Source organism: Archocentrus centrarchus, chromosome 4, assembly GCF_007364275.1.
Source record: "Archocentrus centrarchus isolate MPI-CPG fArcCen1 chromosome 4, fArcCen1, whole genome shotgun sequence".
Taxonomy (NCBI): Eukaryota; Metazoa; Chordata; class Actinopteri; order Cichliformes; family Cichlidae; genus Archocentrus; species Archocentrus centrarchus.
Window position 1 is genome coordinate 356,805 of NC_044349.1, and position 21,847 is coordinate 378,651.

Below are 21,847 nucleotides of genomic sequence, written 5' to 3' on the forward strand. Positions count from 1 at the left end.
AGCCTCAGGACCAGAAAGCTTCTTCCTTACAAATCTGTAAGAACAGCTGTGCAGTGGGTGAACAGGCGACCACGTATGCTGCATGGCTGTGGTGCAGGTGGCCCGGGTTGGCGTCCGACCCATGGACCTTTGTTGCGTGTTGTCCCTTCTCTCTCTCTCTCCACTTTCCTGTCTCTCTTCACTGTTCAGAATCTTTAAAAAGAAAGGCTGTGCAGCTCTGGAACAGCATGCTTTGGACTCGTGAAAATAAGATCAACCTGCAGCTAAAATAAGGAAACACTTTCCTCAGACTTCACTTTCTGCAACAATCGCTTAAAATAAATACGTTCATCGGAGGCCTTGAAAACACACTGAGCATAAAAACATCTGAAAGTCCTCAACAGTTAGTTTCTTAAACACCTCAAATTAAAGTTCAGTGTTTGGGCATTCATTTTAAATCCACGGTGTTCACATCCAGCAGACACAGCAGTGGGAGTAATCATTTCTGGGTTTCCTCACAGTTCTGCTACTTTATCCTGTTAACTGGCAGTTACACATTACATTTTAAATACACATCGACAAGACTTCATTCTGCAGCTTCATTATATTTCCCAGTCCATACCTTCTACACTCAGTGTGAAGAACAAACAGGAAAAATCTAGGAGAGGCAAAACTTGTCTAATTTCTCTGTATTCCAAACTTAATAGCTACATACTCATTACAGTTAAAGCACTCTTGACTGCAAAAATGAAAAATATAGCTTGATATCTTCACAAAGAGGCCAAGCTTTTGCATGTACTCCAAAGAGTTCAGGAACAGCTGCTGATTTAATTTGGGTATGCTTTTTCAGGCGTTTTTGTTGATTTTGGAGTGGCCAGTTAACAGGTTAATAAAAAAAAAAGAGCAAAGAAACCAAAAAGACCACAAACCAATACATTGTGGCAGCCAAAACAGCCTCTTTCTGTCCCATTTGCTCGCACTGACTTGGGAAAAAAAGCTTTTGTTTACTCTGCACCCTCCTCATGTAATAGATTACAGAAAGATTGGAAACTGACAGAATTCATTTCACTGAGTGCCTTTAAATTGAGACTGCAGACTTTTGTGGCTGATTCCATAATTTGTACTTGTTTCACTTAATTAATGTTTTAAATTTTTAATTCTTTTATGTTTTTGATCATGTACTTTAACTATGTAATTTTTCTAACAGTGTTTTACTTATATTCTGTTGCTGCCTATCTTGGCCAGGACTCCCTTGAAAAAGAGATTCTTAATCTCAACGGGACCATCCTGGTTAAATAAAGTTTAAATAAATAAAAAATAAAAAGGGGGGCAACCAGGAACCAGGTCTAGGCAAGGCTGCTTTTATAGTGCACCTGAGCTTGATGCTCAGTTGTGCTGCATCTGAAATTGCTTCAACTCCACCTACTATTTATCCGAAAAAGACACAGGCAAGAAAACAAAGATCCCAGTGGCTGTCACAGTCCTTTAAACTTTCAACTGCCACCAGTTTAAGTGGATATCTCTGTGATATCGCTGAGATAATTCTGTGATATGGCTCTGTGATATAATTCTTTGATATATCTGTGATATAACTCTGTGATAACTCTGTGATGAATCTATATGTCTGTAGTATATCTGCGATATAACTCTGTGATATAACTCCATGATATAACTCTGTGATGTAACTCTGTGATACATCTGTGATATAATTCTGTGATATCACGCCATGATATAACTCTGTGATATATCTGTGATATAACTCTGTGATATAACTACGTTATATAACTACGTTATATAACTCTATGGTATGTCTGAGATATCACTTCATGATATAACTCTGTGATATATCTGTGATATAACTCTGTGATATCACTCCATGATATAACTATCAGAATCAGAATCAGAAGGTTTTTATTGCCATATGGGTGAACAGGTTCACAGCATTAGGAAATTGCTGCGGTACTTCGTGCTTACAGAAAAAAACAAATAAGTATAAAAACTATAAGACAATATACAAGTATACAAATTGCAAATATACAGAGATATTAGAGCTATAACTATAGCACAATATTACAAAATTACAAAATATACAGTGCAGAGACTAATTAAAAGATAGAAGAATGTAGACTATATTCCACTAATATGTACATCAGTGCAGTCAGACAGGTGCATAGACATAGGGTCATCAGCGTTTGTGGAGGGTGGTGGTAACAGTCTTAGGGTAATTGTTCATGAGTCCAACAGCAGAGGGGAAGAAACTGTTCTTATGGCGGGAGGTTCTGGTCCGTATGGACCGTAGCCTCCTGCCTGAGGGGAGAGGGTCAAAAAGTCTGTGCCCAGGGTGAGAGTGGTCGGCTGTGATCCGACCTGCACGCCCCAGTGTCCTGGAGGTGTACAGGTCCTGGAGAGATGGGAGGTTACAGCCAATCACCTTCTCAGCAGAGTGCACAACGCGCTGTAGTCTCTGTTTGTCCCTAGTGGTGGCTCCAGCGTACCACACAGTGATGGAGGAGGTGAGGATGGACTCAATGATGGCAGTATAGAACTGCACCGTGGTCCTTGCTGGCAAGTTGAATTTCTTCAACTGCCGCAGGAAGTACATCCTCTGCTGGGCCTTTTTGATGACAGAGGTGATGGTGGGCTCCCACTTGAGGTCCTGGGTGATGGTAGTTCCCAGGAAGCGAAAAGAGTCCACTGTGGTGATGGGGGTGTCAGTCAGGATGATGGAGGGTAGAGGGGCTGTGTGCTTCCTAAAGTCCACTATAATCTCCACTGTCTTCTGGGCGTTCAGTACCAGGTTATTGTGGCTGCACCAGGACACCAGACGTTTGACCTCCATCCTGTAGGCCGACTCGTCCCCATCTGAGATGAGTCCGATGAGAGTCATGTCGTCTGCAAACTTAATAAGCTTGACAGACTGGTGGTCAGAGGTGCAGCAGTTGGTATACAGGGAGAAGAGCAGAGGAGAGAGGACACAGCCCTGAGGAGTGCCAGTGCTGATGGTCCGGGAGTCCGAGACATTCTTCCCCAGCCTCACGTGCTGCTTCCTGTTCATCAGGAAGTCAATGATCCACCTGCAGATGGGATCTGGCACGTTCATCTGGGACAGCTTGTCTTGGAGGAGATCAGGGATGATGGTGTTGAAGGCAGAGCTGAAGTCCACAAACAGGATCCTGGCGTAGGTTCCCTGGGAGTCCAGATGCTGTAGGATGAAGTGCAGAGTCAGGTTGATGGCGTCGTCCACAGACCTGTTGGCTCTGTAGGCAAATTGCAGGGGGTCCAGAAGGGGGGCTGTGAGGGACTTGAGGTGGGACAGCACCAGACGCTCAAATGACTTCATGACCACAGAAGTCAGTGCCACAGGTCTGTAGTCATTTAGTCCAGTGATCCTTGGCTTCTTGGGGACAGGAACAATGGTAGCGGTTTTAAAGCAGACAGGCACGTGGCAAGCCTCCAGTGAGGAGTTGAAGATGTTCGTGAACAATGGGGCAAGCTCGTTAGCACAGTGTCTCAGTGTGGCAGGTGAGACACCATCTGGACCTGGAGCTTTGCGAGCTTTGACACTCCTGAACTGCTTTAGCACCTGGTCCTCCTGAATACAAAAGACTGTGGGGGTGGGGGAGGAGGGGGACTCTGGGGTGGGAGTCCTTGATGATGTGGGCTTCTCTGAGGTGTGGGGAGTGGGGGAGGTTGGGGGGTGAATATTTGTGTTGGCTGTATTGTGGTTGGGACTGGTGGAGGTGTGAAGGCTGCTGAACTGACCATCAAAACGACAATAGAACTCGTTCAGTCTATTTGCAGTTTGTAGGTCGTCTGTGGAGTGGGGGGTTTTAGGCTTGTAGTTGGTAATCTGCCTAAAACCTTTCCATACAGAGGCCGCGTCGTTCTCTGAGATCTGCTGCTGTATATTCTCAGAGTGATGTGATCTAGCAGTGGCCACTTCCTTGCTAAACCTGTACTTGGCCTCTTTGTAGCAGTCTTTGTCCCCACTTTTAAAAGCCTCCCTCTTCTCTATCCACAGCTGCTTCAGTTTGGGAGTAAACCAGGGTTTGTCACTGTTATAACTCACCCTGGTGCGTGATGGCACAATGCTGTCCTCGCAGAAGTGGATATACGAGGTTACAGTGTCCGTGTAGTCATCCAGACTGTCACAGGCAGCCCTCATTGAGTCCCAGTCTGTAGTTTCGAAGCATGTGCGGAGCTCCTCCACAGCCTCACGGGTCCACTGCTTTGTTGTCCTCACCACAGGTTTTGAGAGCTTCAGCCTCTGTCTGTACGCGGGGATCAGGTGGATCATGTCGTGGTCAGAGAGGCCGAGTGCAGCGCGGGGCACTGCGTGATAAGCCCCGCTTATCGTGCTGTAGCAGTGGTCTAGTGTCTTCTCCTCTCTGGTCGGACATGTGATATATTGTTTATATTTGGGAAGTTCCTGTCTCAGGCTGGCTTTATTAAAGTCCCCAAGTACGATGATAAGAGAGTCCGGGTATGTCCGCTCCATGCACAGAATCTGCTCTGTGAGCGCGCACTGGGCCTCGTGCACGTCCGCGTCCGGCGGGATGTAAACAGCAGCCAGTATGAATGAAGCGAACTCCCGCGGAGAGTAGAACGGTTTACAGTGAATGAAAAGATATTCCAGTGAGGGAGAGCAGTGCTTAGCAATCTGTGTCACATCCGTACACCAGCCACTGTTTATGTAGAAGCAGACTCCTCCACCTGTAGCCTTGCCGGAAAGCGCAGCTTGCCGGTCTGCGCGGAGGAGATGAAATCCCTCCAACTGGAGCGCGCAGTCCGGTATCTCCTCACACAGCCATGACTCCGTGAAGCATAACACACAGGATATGGAAAAGTCTCTATTCATGCTCCTCATCAGTGTCAGTTCGTCCATTTTGTTCCTAAGTGAACGCACGTTGGAGAGGAAAATCCCAGGTAAGGCTGTGCGTAATCCCCGTCTCCTTAGCCTCACAAGGACGCCAGCGCGCTTCCCTCTCTTTCGGCGTCTCACTTTCTGGGCCAGAGTGTGTAATAAATCCGCCGCAGATGCGACAAAAACAGGAACTAAATCCGAAGGTGTTGTGGACCTAATGTTGAAAAGCTCTTCTCTGGTGTAAGAATACCCAGAAGAGTGTCCAGACACAGAAATAACGCACAAAAACAAACAAAACAGAGCGCACCGAAGTACCAGGGCATCCATTCGCGGCGCCATCTTGGTATGAAACTATGTGATATATCTGAGATAAAACTCTGTGATATAATTCTGTGATATATCTGTGATATAACTCTGTGATATAACTACGTTATATAACTCTGTGATATGTCTGAGATATCACTTCATGATATAACTCTGTGATATATCTCTGATATAACTCAGTTATATAACTCTGTGATATAATTCTGTGATATAACTCCGTGATATAACTCTGTGATATAACTCTGTGATGTAACTGATACATCTGTGATATAATTCTGTGATGTATCTTTGATATATGTGTGATATATCCAGAGGTGGGAAGTAACGAAGTACAAATACTTCGTTACTGTACTTAAGTAGATTTTTTAGGTATCTGTACTTTACTTGAGTATTTATTTTTCTGAGTACTTTTTACTTTTACTCCCTACATTTTTACATAAGTATCGGTACTTTCTACTTCTTACATTTTCAAAACAGACTCGTTACTTTTTAACAAGTCAGGGAGAAGTTTGCGTTTCCGGTCAGTGCGCCGTCAGTCATCAAACGATCTGAGCCTAAACGGAGGAATAATAACAGATAAGAGACAATCGTACTGGCGTATCCTCCATCACCGGCTTATCGGGTACAAAGGGATTAAATACACAAACCCATATAATTAATGTATCATTTATAGCGCTATAATCAGGGGTCACAGCGGGCCGGACCGAAGCCGTAAGTTATGTTCGCGGGACATAAACAGCTTAGCTAGCGCTACTGAAGAGGTGCGAGCATGAAGGGAGTAACGTGTGGCAGGTAAATGCAACGTTTTTAAATGCTCAACAAATATCAGCAAACACACAAAGTGTGTGCAGTTTGTCACACAGTGTGTCTGCTAGCTAAAAGAAGAGCTGCTGTATTTCAGGGAGAGCAAAGAGAGAGAAGTTCACTCAGAGATGGAGAAAGAGGACAGGAGAGGAAGAAGAGAGGTTAGATTTAAAAGTAAGGACTGCAAAACAAACTGAAGTATGCTGACTTTGTGTTACTCAAAGATTGTATGAAAATACTGCAGTTTAGTGTGTAATAAACAGGTCAGCTTGTTGTACTGTATTTACAGTAAAGCTCTGTGTTCATGGTCAGAGTTACAGGTTACATCAGTGCAGCAGAGATGAGTTTGAATCAAAGCTGCTGATGCTGAGATTCATTCACTGAATCCAACATTTCTACAGCCTGTATGCTGTCAGTGTAGGGGATGGAGATCAGCTCAGATAGCTGTGAAATACTGGGTTACATCTTTGTGAGTTCACTTCATCCACACAGAGCAGTAAACCTCAGAGCAGCAGCAGCAGGTCAGCTGATCACAGCCTGCACACCAACATCATTTACTGCAGCTACAATAGAAAGTTGTGATTCTTCTCCCCATGCAGAGCCACTACAGCTGATCTTAGGGTTCCTCCACCTTCTGAATCCCACTGTAACCCCTGAGTATCCTCATGTTGGTGTTTAGGTGGAGGCACAGTCACCCTCTACTATGGAGGACACAGAGAACAGAGCTGTGTTTAAATTCCCTTTCACAGTTTGTGATTCAAGCTGAGTACATTCATTAGAATTAAAATTTAGATTGGAATAACGTTTGTGTTCTCATGTATTATTTTATATTATTACAATAATATATAATAAGGTTCAGTTAGCTTTACACAAAAATAGCAGGTAGAAATGTCCTCCAAAGAGCTACTTTTACTTTCTTACTTTGAGTACATTTCAGACCCTGTACTTTTTTACTTTTACTTAAGTAAAGAACTTGAACCAGTACTTCGACTTTTACCAAAGTATTTTTTAACACAAGTACTTGTACTTCTACTTAAGTACAGAATGTCAGTACTTTTGCCACCTCTGGATATATCTATGTGATATATCTGAGATATAACTCCGTGATATATCTATGCTATAACTCTGTGATATAACCTTTGATATATGTGTGATATAACTCTGTGATTATCTGTGATATAACTCTGTGATATAACTATGTGATATATCTGTGATATAACTGTGATATAAATCTGTGATAACTCCGTGATATAACTCTGTGATATATCTGTGATATAACTCTGTGATATAACTACGCTATATAACTCTGTGATATGTCTGAGATATCACTTCATGATATAACTCTGTGATATATCTTCGATATAACTCAGTTATATAACTCTGAGATAACTCTGTAATATAATTCTGTGATATAACTCTGTGATGTAACTGTGATACATCTGTGATATAATTCTGTGATGTATCTGTGATATCACGCCATGATATATCTATGTGATATATCTGAGATATAACTCCGTGATATATCTATGATATAACTCTGTGATATAACCTTTGATATATGTGTGATATAACTCTGTGAAATTACTCTTTGATATATCTGTGATATAACTCTGTGATTATCTGTGATATAACTCTGTGATAACTCTGTGATATAACTATGTGATATATCTGTGATGTAACTGTGATATAACGCTGTGATATATCTGTGATGTAACTCTGATATATCTGTGATATAAATCTGTGATAACTCTGTGATATAACTACGCTAAATAACTGTGATATATCTGTGATATAACTCAGTTATATGACTCTGAGATAACTCCATGATATAAATCTGATATAACTCCGTGATATAACTCTGTGATATATCTGTGATTTAACTCTGTGATATAACTCTTTGATATATCTGTGATATAATTCCGTGATATATCAGTGATATAACTCTGATATAACTGTGTGATTATCTGTGATATAACTCTTTGATATATCTGTGATATAACTCTGTGATTATCTGTGATATAACTCTGATATAACTGTGTGATTATCTGTGATATAACTCTTTGATATATCTGTGATATAACTCTGTGATTATCTGTGATATAACTCTTTGATATATCTGTGATATAACTCTGATATAACTGTGTGATTATCTGTGATATAACTCTTTGATATATCTGTGATATAACTCTGTGATTATCTGTGATATAACTCTGTGATAGATCTGTGATATAACTCTGTGATATAACTACGTTAAATAACTCTGTGATATATCTGTGATATAACTCTGTGATATATCTGTGATTTAACTCTGTGATATAACTCTTTGATATATCTGTGATTTAACTCTGTGATATAACTCTTTGATATATCTGTGATATAACTCTGTGATTATCTGTGATATAACTCTTTGATATATCTGTGATATAACTCTGTGATATAACTACGTTAAATAACTCTGTGATATATCTGTGATATAACTCTGTGATATATCTGTGATTTAACTCTGTGATATAACTCTTTGATATATCTGTGATATAACTCTGATATAACTGTGTGATTATCTGTGATATAACTCTTTGATATATCTATGATATAATTCTGTGATATATCTGTGATATAAATCTGTGATAACTCTGTGATATAACTGTGATATAACTCTGTGATATAACTACGTTAAATAACTGTGATATATCTGTGATATAACTCTGTGATATATCAATGATATAACTCTGTGATATAACTCTTTGATATATCTGTGATATAACTCTGATATATCTGTGATATAAATCTGTGATAACTCTGTAATATAACTCTGTGATATAACTCTGTGATATAACTATGTTATATAACTCTGTGATATATCTGTGATATAACTCAGTTATATGACTCAGATAACTCCGTGATATAATTCTGTGATATAACTCCATGATATAACGCTGTGATATAACTCTTTGATATATCTGTGATATAACTGTGATACATCTGTGATAACTCTGTGATTTATGGAAACACACCGTAGATGTGCACATACAGCAGGGGGCACTGTTCATCAGAGATCATGGAAAATGGCTATCAGGGAAACATCGGAGTGTCCCTTTAAAAAATGTGAAGACTGGACTGAATAAAAGTTTTCAGACTTTGATATTGGAGCTGAACAGTGTGCAGACATTTTTTTTTCTTTTCCTCATCACAGCAGATGGTATGTCTGTGAAAAATCAGCTGCTGGTATTTAAAGCAGTGCTGGCATTTCTGTCATTCTTGCCCTCTGATTGGCTGATCTCAGATATTTTTATCCTGCAGCTGTTCCTGGTCTGCTGCCTTCTAAAGCTCTGAATACCTGAATGAACACACAGTAAACCACAGCAGCAGAAGGTCGGCTCTCAGGGACCTAAAGGTGCCCAGAAATTACTGTTCAGTAGCTGAACTCACTGCTAATACTGCTAATACTAGTGCTAATATTTACTATTCAGCACTTTTAATTTTTCATCCTGTTTTATATGTTTGTGCCTCTACACGAAGAATTCAGCTCAGATGGAGTTACTCTTTATTTTTCATACTGAAAGACATCATTAATTAAATATTATCTAACAATAAAGATCAATACAATATCAGAGAATTTACATGCAGAAATGAATATCCCAGTGGGCCAGAAGCTTCATCTCTTTAAGCACATATTCAGCATTTGAACAGCATTTTTGGTAAAAGAAGCAGCTGTTTTTTAAGCCCAAGGAGAACAATGACAGCTCTCAGGGTTTTAGTTGGTTTTTCTTTTTTTATTATTTGTCTGTGATCTATTTTGGATTCCTAAAACTCAGTCTGAACAACATAATGCTGAGAAGCTGAAATCCTTTTCAGATGAAAGGTGACAGAATCCAGAGGGTCAGGACCTCTCAGGAGGGGTCCCGAGAGATCCTGAGGAGCCCCGAGGGGTCCAGAGAGTCCTAAGAGATCTTGAGGGTCCTGATGGGTCCTGAGAGGCCCAGAGGGGTCCTGAGGAGCAACTAATGTCACAACTAGAGACTAATGAGGTACAACACAAATTCTACAGCAAAGGGGAGCCAGGACGTCAGGTCAGGGGGGAGATATCATCATCTTCACACCAAGCCCCAATAACAACTGGTCAAATGCTGACCTGAAAGATAAGCTCATGGCTAAGCTGGAAACCCGATTACCAAGACTATATGAAGTACAGTGATCCCTCACCTATCATGGGGGTTACGTTCCAGAGACACCCGCGATAGGTGAAAATCTGCAAAGTAGTGATGTCATATTTATTTTATTTATATATATTTTAAGGCTTTATAAACCCTTCCCACACTCATATAAACCTTTCCCACTCTCTTATTACCACTTGAATGATGCAGATGATGAATTATGTAGCTGTGAAGCACTGATGGTGATTAAGGTGATGACGATGAGATGAATGTACAGTACTGCACAGCCAAGAAGAGCATTACAGCTCCTCTGAAGGCACCGCTTCATCAGGTGCTTCATCAGGTGGTGCAGTGCCCCCCCCCCCCCCCCCCCCCCCGGCCCTAACTTCTATTTCTGCTCTATTTCTGCGTAAGTGTAACTGATCTCTCTACATACCGCAAAATCCCACAATATAGCGAAAACTCGGCAATACAGAATTAGATATCATTTATAGATACAGTGAAGGGAACCATGATACAGTGATGAATGACTGTACCCTCTGAAAGTCTAATAGACAATCCCTACTTTGATCAGCTGATGTATCCCACAGCAACAGTGATCCTTGAAATACTTCCTAAGATCTAGCTAGCTTGAGATGCTAAGATCAGAAATGTGCCTAAGAAGTACAACAAGCTGTCCATACCTGAGGCCTTAGAGGCCAAGCAAAGACTCACAGCCTTGGCTAACTGCTTGAAGAGGTATACCAGAGAGACAGAAAGCCAGATGTTCCCCACTGAACCATCCAAGGTCTCAGTGGCAAGGGAACAATATGAGAGCAGCCCTCCCACCAATGCTGGAAATGCAGGAGTACTGGAAGAGCACATGGGAGAAGGACGCAACACCAATGCTCAGTGGCAAGTGGATCTAAGAGCAGACCACAGCAACCTCCCTGAACAGGATCCAGTAACCATCACAGTGGCAGACCTCCAAGAAAGTCTCACATATGAAGAGCTGGACAGCATCAGGCCCTGATATGATTCACACCTACTGGCTAAAGTTAACTGCACTCCATGATACAGTCTGCCCATTCTCCTCTGACATCAACATGCAGTGAGCTGCTGCTCACTGCATATTTTCTCTTTTTGTGTGCTCAGATCAGCAGTTTCTGAAACACTCAGACCAACAACCATGCCACGTTCAAAGTCACTTAAATCATCCTGATGCTCAGTTTGAACTTCAGCAGGTCGTCTTCACCATGTCTCTAAATGCACTGAGCTGCTGCCATGTGATTGGCTGATTAGTGTTAATGAGCAGCTGAACAGGTGTAACTAATAATCTGGCTGCGATCCAGTGTAATTTGGTGAGGTGGGACAGAGAGCTGATGAGCTGTGCTCTGATGATCACAGGTAGAGCTGTCTTTTAGCCTGTCTTTTGCTAAGGTCAAATGTTTGCAGAAACTGAAGGATTTTATCTTCCAAAATCTCAAACATGCATTTTTAATGGGAACTCAAAGTTATTCCTTTTTTCCTTTTGGATGTGCCAAATGAGCAAAACTCCATAAAACAGCTGGATGAACCCAACCCAACCCAGCCCCCAACCTTAACCTGGTGGGTGTTAATTGGTTGCTTTTTTCAGATTTGGAATGATTCTGGTTGTAACAGGACCTAATCTACTGCAGCATCTGTGAGAGTCCTCAGAGGGATGCCCCGAGCCCTCCAGGACTCAGTCTGAGTGAGCCTCACAGTCTGTGATGTGCTCGGGTCAGGACGGGTCAGGTCTCAGAGCCATGTGGTGTCCAAGCTGTTTGTTTTGCATGAGCAAGAAGGTCAGAGGTCACTGCTTACAGTGTTCAGTGACCACGATGGTTTGCAGAGTGCAGGACTCCACAAAAATAATGCAGTCATAATTTTATAATTTCAGAAATATTTCCCAAATCAGATTTTAGATGCCTTCATCTGATCACACCTGGATCGCTGCAGCAGTCTGTTTACCTGCCTGAACGAACTCAGCTTCCAGGCTTTGAACCAGAGCTCAGAGACGAGATCACATGACTCCTGTTTTAGCGTCTTCACACCACTCCGCCCACCTCTGTATATGTACCTGGAGAAGCTCAGGCTTCTTGGTCTGTTCTGAACTTCACACAGGAAACACTAACAGTAAACAGGAAGTGGTCGGCTCACCTTCAGGTGCTGCAGCGCCCTCCTGTCGTCCTCCAGCTGACGCTTCTTGTTCTCGATCTCCGTCTGCCACTTCCTCTTCTCCTGTGGCATCATGAGCTTTGATCAGGATCAATAATCTGATCAGTTGACTACACTTCTACTCTCCCTGTAGTAATCTGATTACTGACTCTTCTCTCCATCAAGAGGAGTCTTAATAAGGGCTTTTATTTTGAAATACGCAGATTACAGGATGGATGAAAATAGCTCTGAAAAAACTTTATTTAAAAATGTGAGAACATATCATGAGTAACTTTATTTAATCTGATTCCCTGGAACACACAATATGAAGTCATCATCATCTTCATCCTGTTTTTTGTTCAAAGTTTCTTTATTTGTTTTTTAAATGCATATGAATTCACTTTGAAATGGTTGACATCCTTCCTGTTTCCTACAGTTTTATTCTTGTCCTCTTCACAGTCACCATCCTCTGTTTGTATAAATAAAGTTTGAGACCACACTGATTACACCAATCTGTAAGAGATCCTTGGAGTGTGGGAGGGATCACATATCTCTCTCTCTCTGTCTCTCTCTCTCTCACACACACACACACACACACGCACACACACACACACACACACACACATCTGAGTCATTAATCCTTCCTGTGTGAAACGGTGCATTCACTGACTGTAAGTAAACTGGACTCACCACAATGAGCTGCAGTCGATCCTGCTGACAGAGAACCTCGCTCACCCTGAGAGAGAGAGACAGACAGATGGTCAGACAGACGGGCAGACAGACTGGCAGAAAGACCAGCAGACAGACAGACAAACAGACCCACAGACAGACAGATTGATGTTGCTGTTGTGACATCACTGAGCCACCACTGACTGGCACGTTCCATCGGCTCTGCTGTTCAGTGTTCCACTTGTCATATCGAGCACTCACAACTCTGTTTGCCACATTCACCCTTTCACACACATTCATACACTTAAAGCACTCACTAACTAGCACACACTCCAGTCTTGTCCAAGGACACCTGCAGTCAGTGGGGGAGTTGGACCGAATAGCAGACGAGCTGCAGTGATTCACCAGTTTAGGAGCTCTCGGCTGTAAAGATGTCTGCCTTCTCTTCAGTATATTGAAGCTGAAGACACCGCGAGGCCTCAGGCTGTGCATTAAGTGCTTATGAGCTGCTGTTGATTTGTGAAGTCCTGTTTTTGAAGCCATTCATCGTAGCTTCGAGAAGCGGCTCCGACTCAGACGCAGCAGTAGCCCCGCCCTGATTCCCGCTCCTTTCTCGCTCTAATGGGACCATAACTTCCAAAATGAACTTCATGTTTTATTCAGTAAGACTTCAAACTAGACCCTGAGACCATCAACCTATCAGGACTGTGTTTACTGAGCTCAGACATCAGCTGAGTAGGAGGCCCATTTCCTGTTAGTCCAATGAAATGCACAGCAGCCATATTACTGGTCAGATATGTGTATTAAAAATGCTCCAAAAGGAAATTATCCACAGAGACCAACGCAGTTTCTGTATCAGGCTGTAAACATGTTTATTTCTGCTGTAAAGATTTAACATGGGAATCTATGGGGACTGACTCCCTGTGGCGCCTCTGCTGGACTGCAGAGGAACTGCAGCTTTGGTGCTTCATGTTTCGTGTTTCAGAGGTGGATGGTGACATCTCCCCCTGACAGTTAACCACTGTCATTTTGCTGCCTTTGGCTGTCCCAGTCAGTGTTGAGCTGGTTTCTGCAGAGAGATGTTACTGCTGAGGCCTCAAATGTATTTTTGCTGTTTTGAGCATTACGAGGCGAGTGCCGTTTAATGTTATTACACTGAATAGATGTGCAGCTCTGCAGGCCAGAGGAAGCATCTGATTTTGGGACAAGTGTTCCTTTAAACAGTTGAACTTTTCCTCTCATAACAAAGCTTCACTTTAATGTCTCCATGGAGACCAGAGTCCACAGCAGAGCCTGACAACAAAACCAGCAGCTAGAACTGGACCCACTGGGAACCAGTTCAGACAGTCACAGCGCCCCCCAGCAGCCGGAAGAAGAAGGTTTAAAGACTACAAAGAGTGGTTAAACTGCAGCTCAGTCAGGGTTCCTGTTTTTCTGTCCTCCCTGAGCTGCTGTTCACACCTGCAGAGAGCAGTGCATTATAGACAGAGGCATGATGGGTAACGGACAGCAGCTCAGACTGATGAGTTCATCATATTAATTATTGATCAGTTATTGATCCATCTAAGAGGAAAGAGTTCCCGTCATCAGCACTTGCCTGACTCATAATATGAAAAGCTGCATCAATGGCAGGCAGGAAGTTCATGTACTGCAGTGATGAAGTACTCGCAGTAAAAGTATCTGAAGAGTACTCAGTTACACATTAGGGTAAAAGTACTTTTATGTGAGGAGATCAAATGAAAGGCACTGCTTGTTTTATTGAGAAAGGACTGTGGTTCTGATCTGGGCTGTGTCCTTGTCCCAGCACTGTGTCCTCCACCCTCCTCAGAGGCTCCACCTGGCTGCAGCAGCTCCATCAATCTCACACACGCCCACAGGAAACACCCTTCAAAATAAAACAGCTGCTGCAGGGAATCAGACCAGACCATCAGCTACTTTACTCCTCATGCCGAGAGCAGCTCCGATATTCGGATCAGCTCAGGTGATTTCTCAAGTTTGGATCGATCCAGAGGCTGTGAAGAAAGCAGGAGGCCGCCATCATGGTTGAAGGAACACACCGCCTTCGCTTTGTGACTTTTTCATAATTTTCCCTGTGAGCAAAAGATGCAGATTTCTGCAGAATACGACAGAAAATACCAGAAATAAAAAGAATAACACAGATAAGCAGCTGAAGCAGTGTTACAGTTACTGCATTAGAGAAAAACTGCCTGCAGCTTCCTGTTTACCTGCAGTGGAGTTTCCTTCAGGTAAACTCTGTTCATCTGATGAATCCCAAACCTGAAACCTGCAGAGTCTCTGTGTTCTCGGGTCAGACGTGCAGAAACATCTGAGCTCTCCTCTCAGCATCTGACTCTTTCTGCTCCTTACCTGAGGTCACCTGTAAACTGAATATTTCTGCTACAACAGCTGAAGGACTATTAAAGTTCATCTTTCATGTGTTTGATGTAGGGGTGGGACTTTAACGCGTTAATTTCGATTAATTAATTACGGGGAAAATAACGAATTAAAAATTTTAACGCATTTTAATCGCACTTTGCACTGTGGAACGGTTCTCAGTGCACGAGTTCCAGGCATACAGATTATATCGACGCACGATGTCAAAAATTCAGCGGCCGCATCCTTCGAAGGACCCGGCCCACGGTCCACAAAGACCGCAAAGGCCGGAAGTGAGCGGCTGTGAAATTGGACGGTCTAGCCTTGATATCACCGTCGCCTGCCGTCACCTCTGCGTAGCTCGTGTCGCCAGCAGCCGTGAGTGTGAAGCACAGCTGTGTAAAAGCAGCTGGTTAAATGGAGAACGAACTTTTGCTCCTTTTTGTGGTTTAATTTAAGTCTTTAATTCAAAATAAGCTGTTAAAACAAACATAACACATTTCAACATAAAGGAATACAGCTGAGCTAATGATTAATTTCCAACTATATTATGTGAGACATTAATGTTATTTTCTACTGTGTAGCAGACTGGTGGGAAAATAATTTTGAAGTTTAAGCTTTTGTATATTGATTCATTCGTCAACCAAACTTAAATTAATATTTATCATGTTAAATATTTAAATGTGATCAAAATGCGATTAATTTCGATTAACTAATTACAAAGCTCGTCTCTGGAGCTTGAAAAAGGCGACTGGACTTCTTTTTGTTTCTTGAAGACGTTTCACCTCTCATCCGAAAGGCTTCTTCAGTTCTCAACCAAATGGTGGAGAGACCCAGGTATTTAAACCCCTGTGGGCGTACAAAGCTCCTAATTAATTAGATTAATTTTTTTAATCGAGTCCCACCCCTAGTTTGATGTGACTGAGACTCATTTTATCTCTGACTGTCACTGGATGATATTTCAGCTGCTGCTTGTTCTGGAAATCGTCCATCAGGTGCATCTCAGTCGGAGCTCCAGGTGTATTATGAGACCCATGAATCCTTCTGAGCAGGTGAAACCCCCTCCTGCTGTGTTTGTTTGTTTCTGTCATATTCTGCTGAAATCTGTGGACTTCCAGACTTTGGGGAGATTTTTTTCATGGGGCGTGGCTGCAAGTGCCCTGTGATGACGTCACATTTTCTTACAGCTAATTAAAAACAGACTTTAGAAAAGCGTCTGAGGTGCTGAGTTTAGAAAACCAATCAAAATGGACTTAACACTGCCCATGCTTTTATTGTGAAGCACCTCTCCGGAAGTCACTTTGTCCTTGCGCGTCCAGCTTGACGGAACTGACTGACCCCAAATCAGAAAAACAAAAACTGATCAATATGTAATTACAGAGGCTCGTGCTGCTCATTGATCAGAGATTGGAGCTGTTCTTTCTGCTTCCGCCCGAAAAAGTAGCGCACAGAGCGGTTTTATCACTTCGCGGGCTGCACGCCCTTTAACCCTTCACCGCCTGCTGCGGGGACTCGGAGCCGGCCGGTACCGGGCCGGTACCCCGCCGGCAGCCGGCTCCGGGTCTCAGGGTCCGCGAGTACGATTTGGTGCAGTTTACCCCCCTCCTCCCCTCTCCGGTCCTGACTCAGCGCCCTGATGCCGCACAATGACGACACAAGTCACAGATACGTCACAATCACAGAAGAACATCCAGAAGAGAAAGAAAAAGAAGAAGAAGAGACAGAAAGATGAGAGAGAAGAAGAAATAAAGTGTACTCACTCCATGTCCGAGAGCAGATCACTCCTCAGCAGCCCCAATCATCTGATCCACATCCGAGAGAGCAAACAGACCCGCCCACCGGGGAGCGGTGAGGGGAGAGGAGGGAGGACGGAGGAGAGGAGGACAGAGGAGAGGAGGGGAGGAAAGGAGAAGAAAGGAGGACACTGGAGAGGAGGGTAGGATGGAGGAGAGGAGGGTAGGACAGAGAAGAGGAGAGGATTTTAGGACAGAGGAGAGGAGAGGAGGATGGAGGAGAGGACGACAGAGGAGAGGAGGGTAAGATGGAGGAGAGGAGGGCGGAGGAGAGGATAGGAGGGAGGAGGGTAGGATGGAGGAGAGGACGACAGAGGAGAGGAGGACAGAGAATAAGGGGAGGGAGGGTAGGACGGAGGAGAGGAGGATGGAGGAGAGGACGACAGAGGAGAGGAGGGTAAGATTGAGGAGAGGAGGGCAGAGAGGAGAAGAGAGGAGGACAGAGGAGAGGAGGGTAGGATGGAGGAGAGGAGAGGAGGGAGGAGGGTAGGACAGAGTTTAGTTTATTATTATTGTCATGTACAGGTAATGATGGCACATCACTACCAGCAATGAAAATCTTAGGCCCAGGCCCTTCAATATTTCACATATAAACCAAAAGCAATATTGCACATGAACTAACACTTAAATAAATATAAGTAGAATATACAGTAAACTATATAAAAAGAGACTAAAGACTATTTACTGATAGAATAAATACAGAAGCAAAATACCTAGTAATATATATATATATATATATATATATATATATATATACAGGATATACACAAATAAAATAGAATAAGATACAGCTAAAGTGATGGTGTACATGTGCAGCGCGTACAATGACTGTGCAAAATGACATGTATCTATAAACTATTGTGTGCAAATGTCCAGTGTTGTTTCAGCAGCACAGTGTTCTGATGGTTTGTGGGTAGAAACTGTCCCTGAATCTGCTGCTGAGGGTCTGGATGCTGCAGCGCTGCCTGCCTGTTGGCAGGAGCGTGAAGAGTGACTGGCTGGGATCAGAGAGGATCTGCTGGGCCTTCCTACTACAGCCTGTCTGTAGAGGTCCTGGATAGCTGGCAGTTCAGACTTGATAATACGCTGAGATGATCTGACCCCCCCCTCCGTAGAGCTTTGTGGTCAAGAGTGCTACAACTGCCGTATCAGGTGGTGATGCAGCCAGCCAGAATACTCTCGATGGTACATCGGTAGAAGTTAGTGAGTATTCTGGAGTCCACACCAAACCTCCTCAGCCGCCGCAGAAAGAAGAGCTGCTGTCTCACTGCTTTCACATCCACATGATGTGACCAGGTCAGATCCTCACTGATGTTGATCCCCAGGAACCTGAAGCAGCTGACTCTCTCCACCTCTGTCTCCTTGATATGAATAGGGGGTGTGTCCTCCACCCTGAAGTCTCCTGTAGTCCACGATGAGCTCCTTGGTCTTGCTGACGTTGTCCCGACACCACGATGTCAGGGCTCTCACCTCTCCTCTGTAAGCAGACTCGTCTCCCTCTGAAGTGCAGCCGATGACGGTGGTGTTGTCTGCAAACTTAATGATGGTGTTAGAGCTGTGTGTGGCCGTAAAGTCATGGGTAAACAGGGTGTAGCAGGGGGCTGAGAACACAACCCTGGGGGGCACCGGTGCTGAGCATCAGTGTAGATGATGTGACACTGCTAATCCGCACCACCTGTGGTCTGCCTGTCAGGAAGTCCAGGATCCAGTTACATAAGGAGACACTGATGCCCAGATCCTGAAGCTTCATGATACGCCTGGATGGACTTATGGTGTTGAAAGCACAGCTGTAGTCAAGAACCAGCATCCGCACATATGTGTTCTTATGGTCCAGGTGGGAAAGGGTGGGGTGCAGAGCCAGTACATCATCTGTGGATCTGTTTGACCTACAGGTGAACTGAAAGGTGTCCAGTGTAGCAGGCAGTGAAGATGTGATGTGAGCGCTGACTATACGTTCAAAACAGTTCATTACGATGGAAGTGAGTGCTACTGGGCGATAGCCATTATGACAGCTCACATTAGGTTTCTTTAGGATGGTGGTGGTCCTCTTGAAGCATGAGGGGACTACAGGCGAGAGCCGGGAGAGGTTAAAGATGTCTGTGAAGACGGCTGCCAGTTCATAAACGCATGCTTTGAGAGCACGACCTGGGATGTTATCCGGTCCAGGAGCTTCCCGTGTGTTTACTTTTTAAAGTAGCCACAGACATGTACCTGTACTAACCCAGCGATTATTAATAATGTTACTCAGCAGTAGGTCCTGGGCTGAGAACACCTTCCTGAGGAACGCCATATTTAAAACTCTCACATGATCAGACTGCAAACTGAGACTAGGTCTCTTCTAACTTTAGAGAAGTGCTTCTTTATTCTGGAGGTTTGCTCTTTTTATTTTAAAGCTTTAGTTGCTTCTTATTCTGCACGTTTGGATATATGAATCTATGTATGTACGAGGCGTGTCAGAAAGGTTTCAGGACTGAGTGGGCTGCATTAGCTGTGAGTGGGGAGGGATTAGCAGGTTGTGTCACCGTGTGACGTAACATCCAGGGGGCATATACCTGTCTTCTCAGTGCTCAGTAGACACTGAATTCTGTTAACATGCTTTCAAACAGATTGTTCAGCGATGAGCAGAGGGACAAGCCAAGCTGAACTTTCTGGTCTGGTTGGAGAAAACTCTGCAGCAGGTGTATGGAGATAAGATGATGTCACGCTCACGTGTTTTTGAGTGGTACAAGAGGTTCAAAGACACGAGGACGTGAAAGACGACTGCAGGAGCGGAAGGCCTTGTGTCGACGTGGGATCGCTGGTTGACTGACCAAATGAGCCGGGCACGAACCGGGACTGAAGATTGGGGTCCCCACGAACTAAGAAACATCCATTAATTACAGGTAACCTCTTTATTAACAATTCTCACTACAAATTAGGTTTTTCAAACTTCAGGTGTGAACATCTGACGAACAGCCAAGCAGGTTCAGTAGAACCAAACGTCAGACTGGGTCAAACATCAGGCCACAGCACGAAACAACACAAACACAAGGTTTTGTCGCCCTCTACTGGGTGATCTCTGAACTGTGACGTGTCTGTTCAGTTTAAAAGGTATTGGTCGGTTGCATTTAGTCTTTTACTTATTCCTGAATAATTGAAAATAAAACCCTAAAATAAAACAGCTTTCAGAGTTCAGTATCGAGTCAGTGAAACTTCTGGGATATTGATCTAGTCGGGGTGTAGGAGAGCTGGACAGGACTGTAGAAGGTCCTTAACCCATCAGCAGGACCGGGATCTGCTCCTTTGTGCAGGAGGAACAGGATGAGCACTGCAGAGCTACAACATGACTTCCAGCAGCCACTGGTGTGAATGTCTCTGAGCAAACAATCAGAAACAGACTTCATGAGGGCGGCCTGAGGGCCCAACACCCTCTAGTGGGCGCTGTGCTCACTGCCCGACACCATGGAGCCAGATTAGCATTTACCATACAATACCAGAATCAGCAGGTCCTCCACTGGAGCCCTGTGCTTTTCACTGAGCAGATTCACCCTGAGCACATGTGACAGACCTGAAAGGGTCTGGAGAAGCCGTGGAGAACGTTAAGCTGCCTGTAACATTGTTCAGCATGACCAGTTTGGTGGTGGGTCAGTGATGGTCTGAGGAGGTATGTCCATGGAGGGACACACAGACCTCTACAGGCTAGGCAACGACACCCTGACTGCCATCAGGTATCAGGATGAAGTCCTTGGACCTGCTGTCAGACCCTTCACTGCTGCAGTGGGTCCTGGGTTTCTCCTGGTGCCTCATGTGGTGAGAGTATGCAGGCAGTTCCTGGAGGATGAAGAAATTGATACCATTGACTGACCCCACGCTCACCTGACCTAATCCAATAGAACACCTCTGGGACATCATGTTTCAGTCTGTCTGACACCGCCAGGTTGCACCTCAGACTGTCCAGGAGCTCAGAGATGCCCTGGTCCAGATCTGGGAGGAGATCTTCCAGGACACCATCCTTCATCCCATTAGGAGCCCCAGCATTGACAGGAATACAAGCACGTGGGAACCACACAAACTACTGAGGACTATTTTGAGTTGCTACAATGAAATTTTGGGAAAACGTTCCAGCCTGCTGCATCGTTTTTCACTTCGATTTTAAACACACACCGTTCACTACAGTCGCAGCTCGCTGTCTTTAACAATCTGTACTTTTCCATCCATCCATCTTCTTCCGCTTATCCTGTTCAGAGTCGTGAGAGGGCTGGAGCCTATCCCAGCTGTCACAGGGCGCGAGGCGGGGTACACCTGTACAGGTCACCAGCCTGTCGCAGGGCCAACACAGAGAAACAAAGGGAAACAGCTATCAAACTGACATCTCCAACTGCTCGACTCTTTCTCCATCATGTGAAGAGTTAGCTGGAGCTCTTCTTGGAGAGGTGAAAGAACATCAGCCACATCTGTAAAACTGACACTAAGAAAAACAAAGTGCTTCACAGAAACTAAGAAAAGCCAAAATATTCCTCTCTGACTCACACTGACCCCGAACCCTAACACACCAACAAATATGAAGTAAAGGATTTCCGACATTTCCACACAGCTGAGAACAATCTCAGATCCAGGATTATGGCTGAAAAACAGTTTCCATACCTGCCTCACCAGGAGACGGGTGCTGACTGGCTCTTTAACCTACAGAGCAGCACAGAGGTGGTGTGAGTCCAGAGCTCCAGCTGAGGGTGGATGGTATCCGTAGTAAC

General features: G+C 44.0%; 1 protein-coding gene across 2 annotated transcripts in view; it reads right to left on the bottom strand.

The window, feature by feature from the left end:
* The window catches only part of palm1a (paralemmin 1a), a 30,145-nt gene extending 12,971 nt beyond the window's left edge, over positions 1-17,174 (bottom strand). For both annotated transcript variants that reach the window (XM_030727537.1, XM_030727536.1), the window contains exons 1-3: positions 17,085-17,174; positions 12,973-13,018; positions 12,286-12,366 (exon numbers count right to left, since the gene is read on the bottom strand). In XM_030727537.1, coding sequence (XP_030583397.1) covers positions 12,286-12,366; positions 12,973-13,018; positions 17,085-17,089 — 132 coding nt within the window. In that variant the 5' untranslated portion in view covers positions 17,090-17,174. The remainder of the gene's footprint in view (positions 1-12,285; positions 12,367-12,972; positions 13,019-17,084) is intronic.
* Between the last annotated feature and the right edge of the window lie 4,673 nt (positions 17,175-21,847).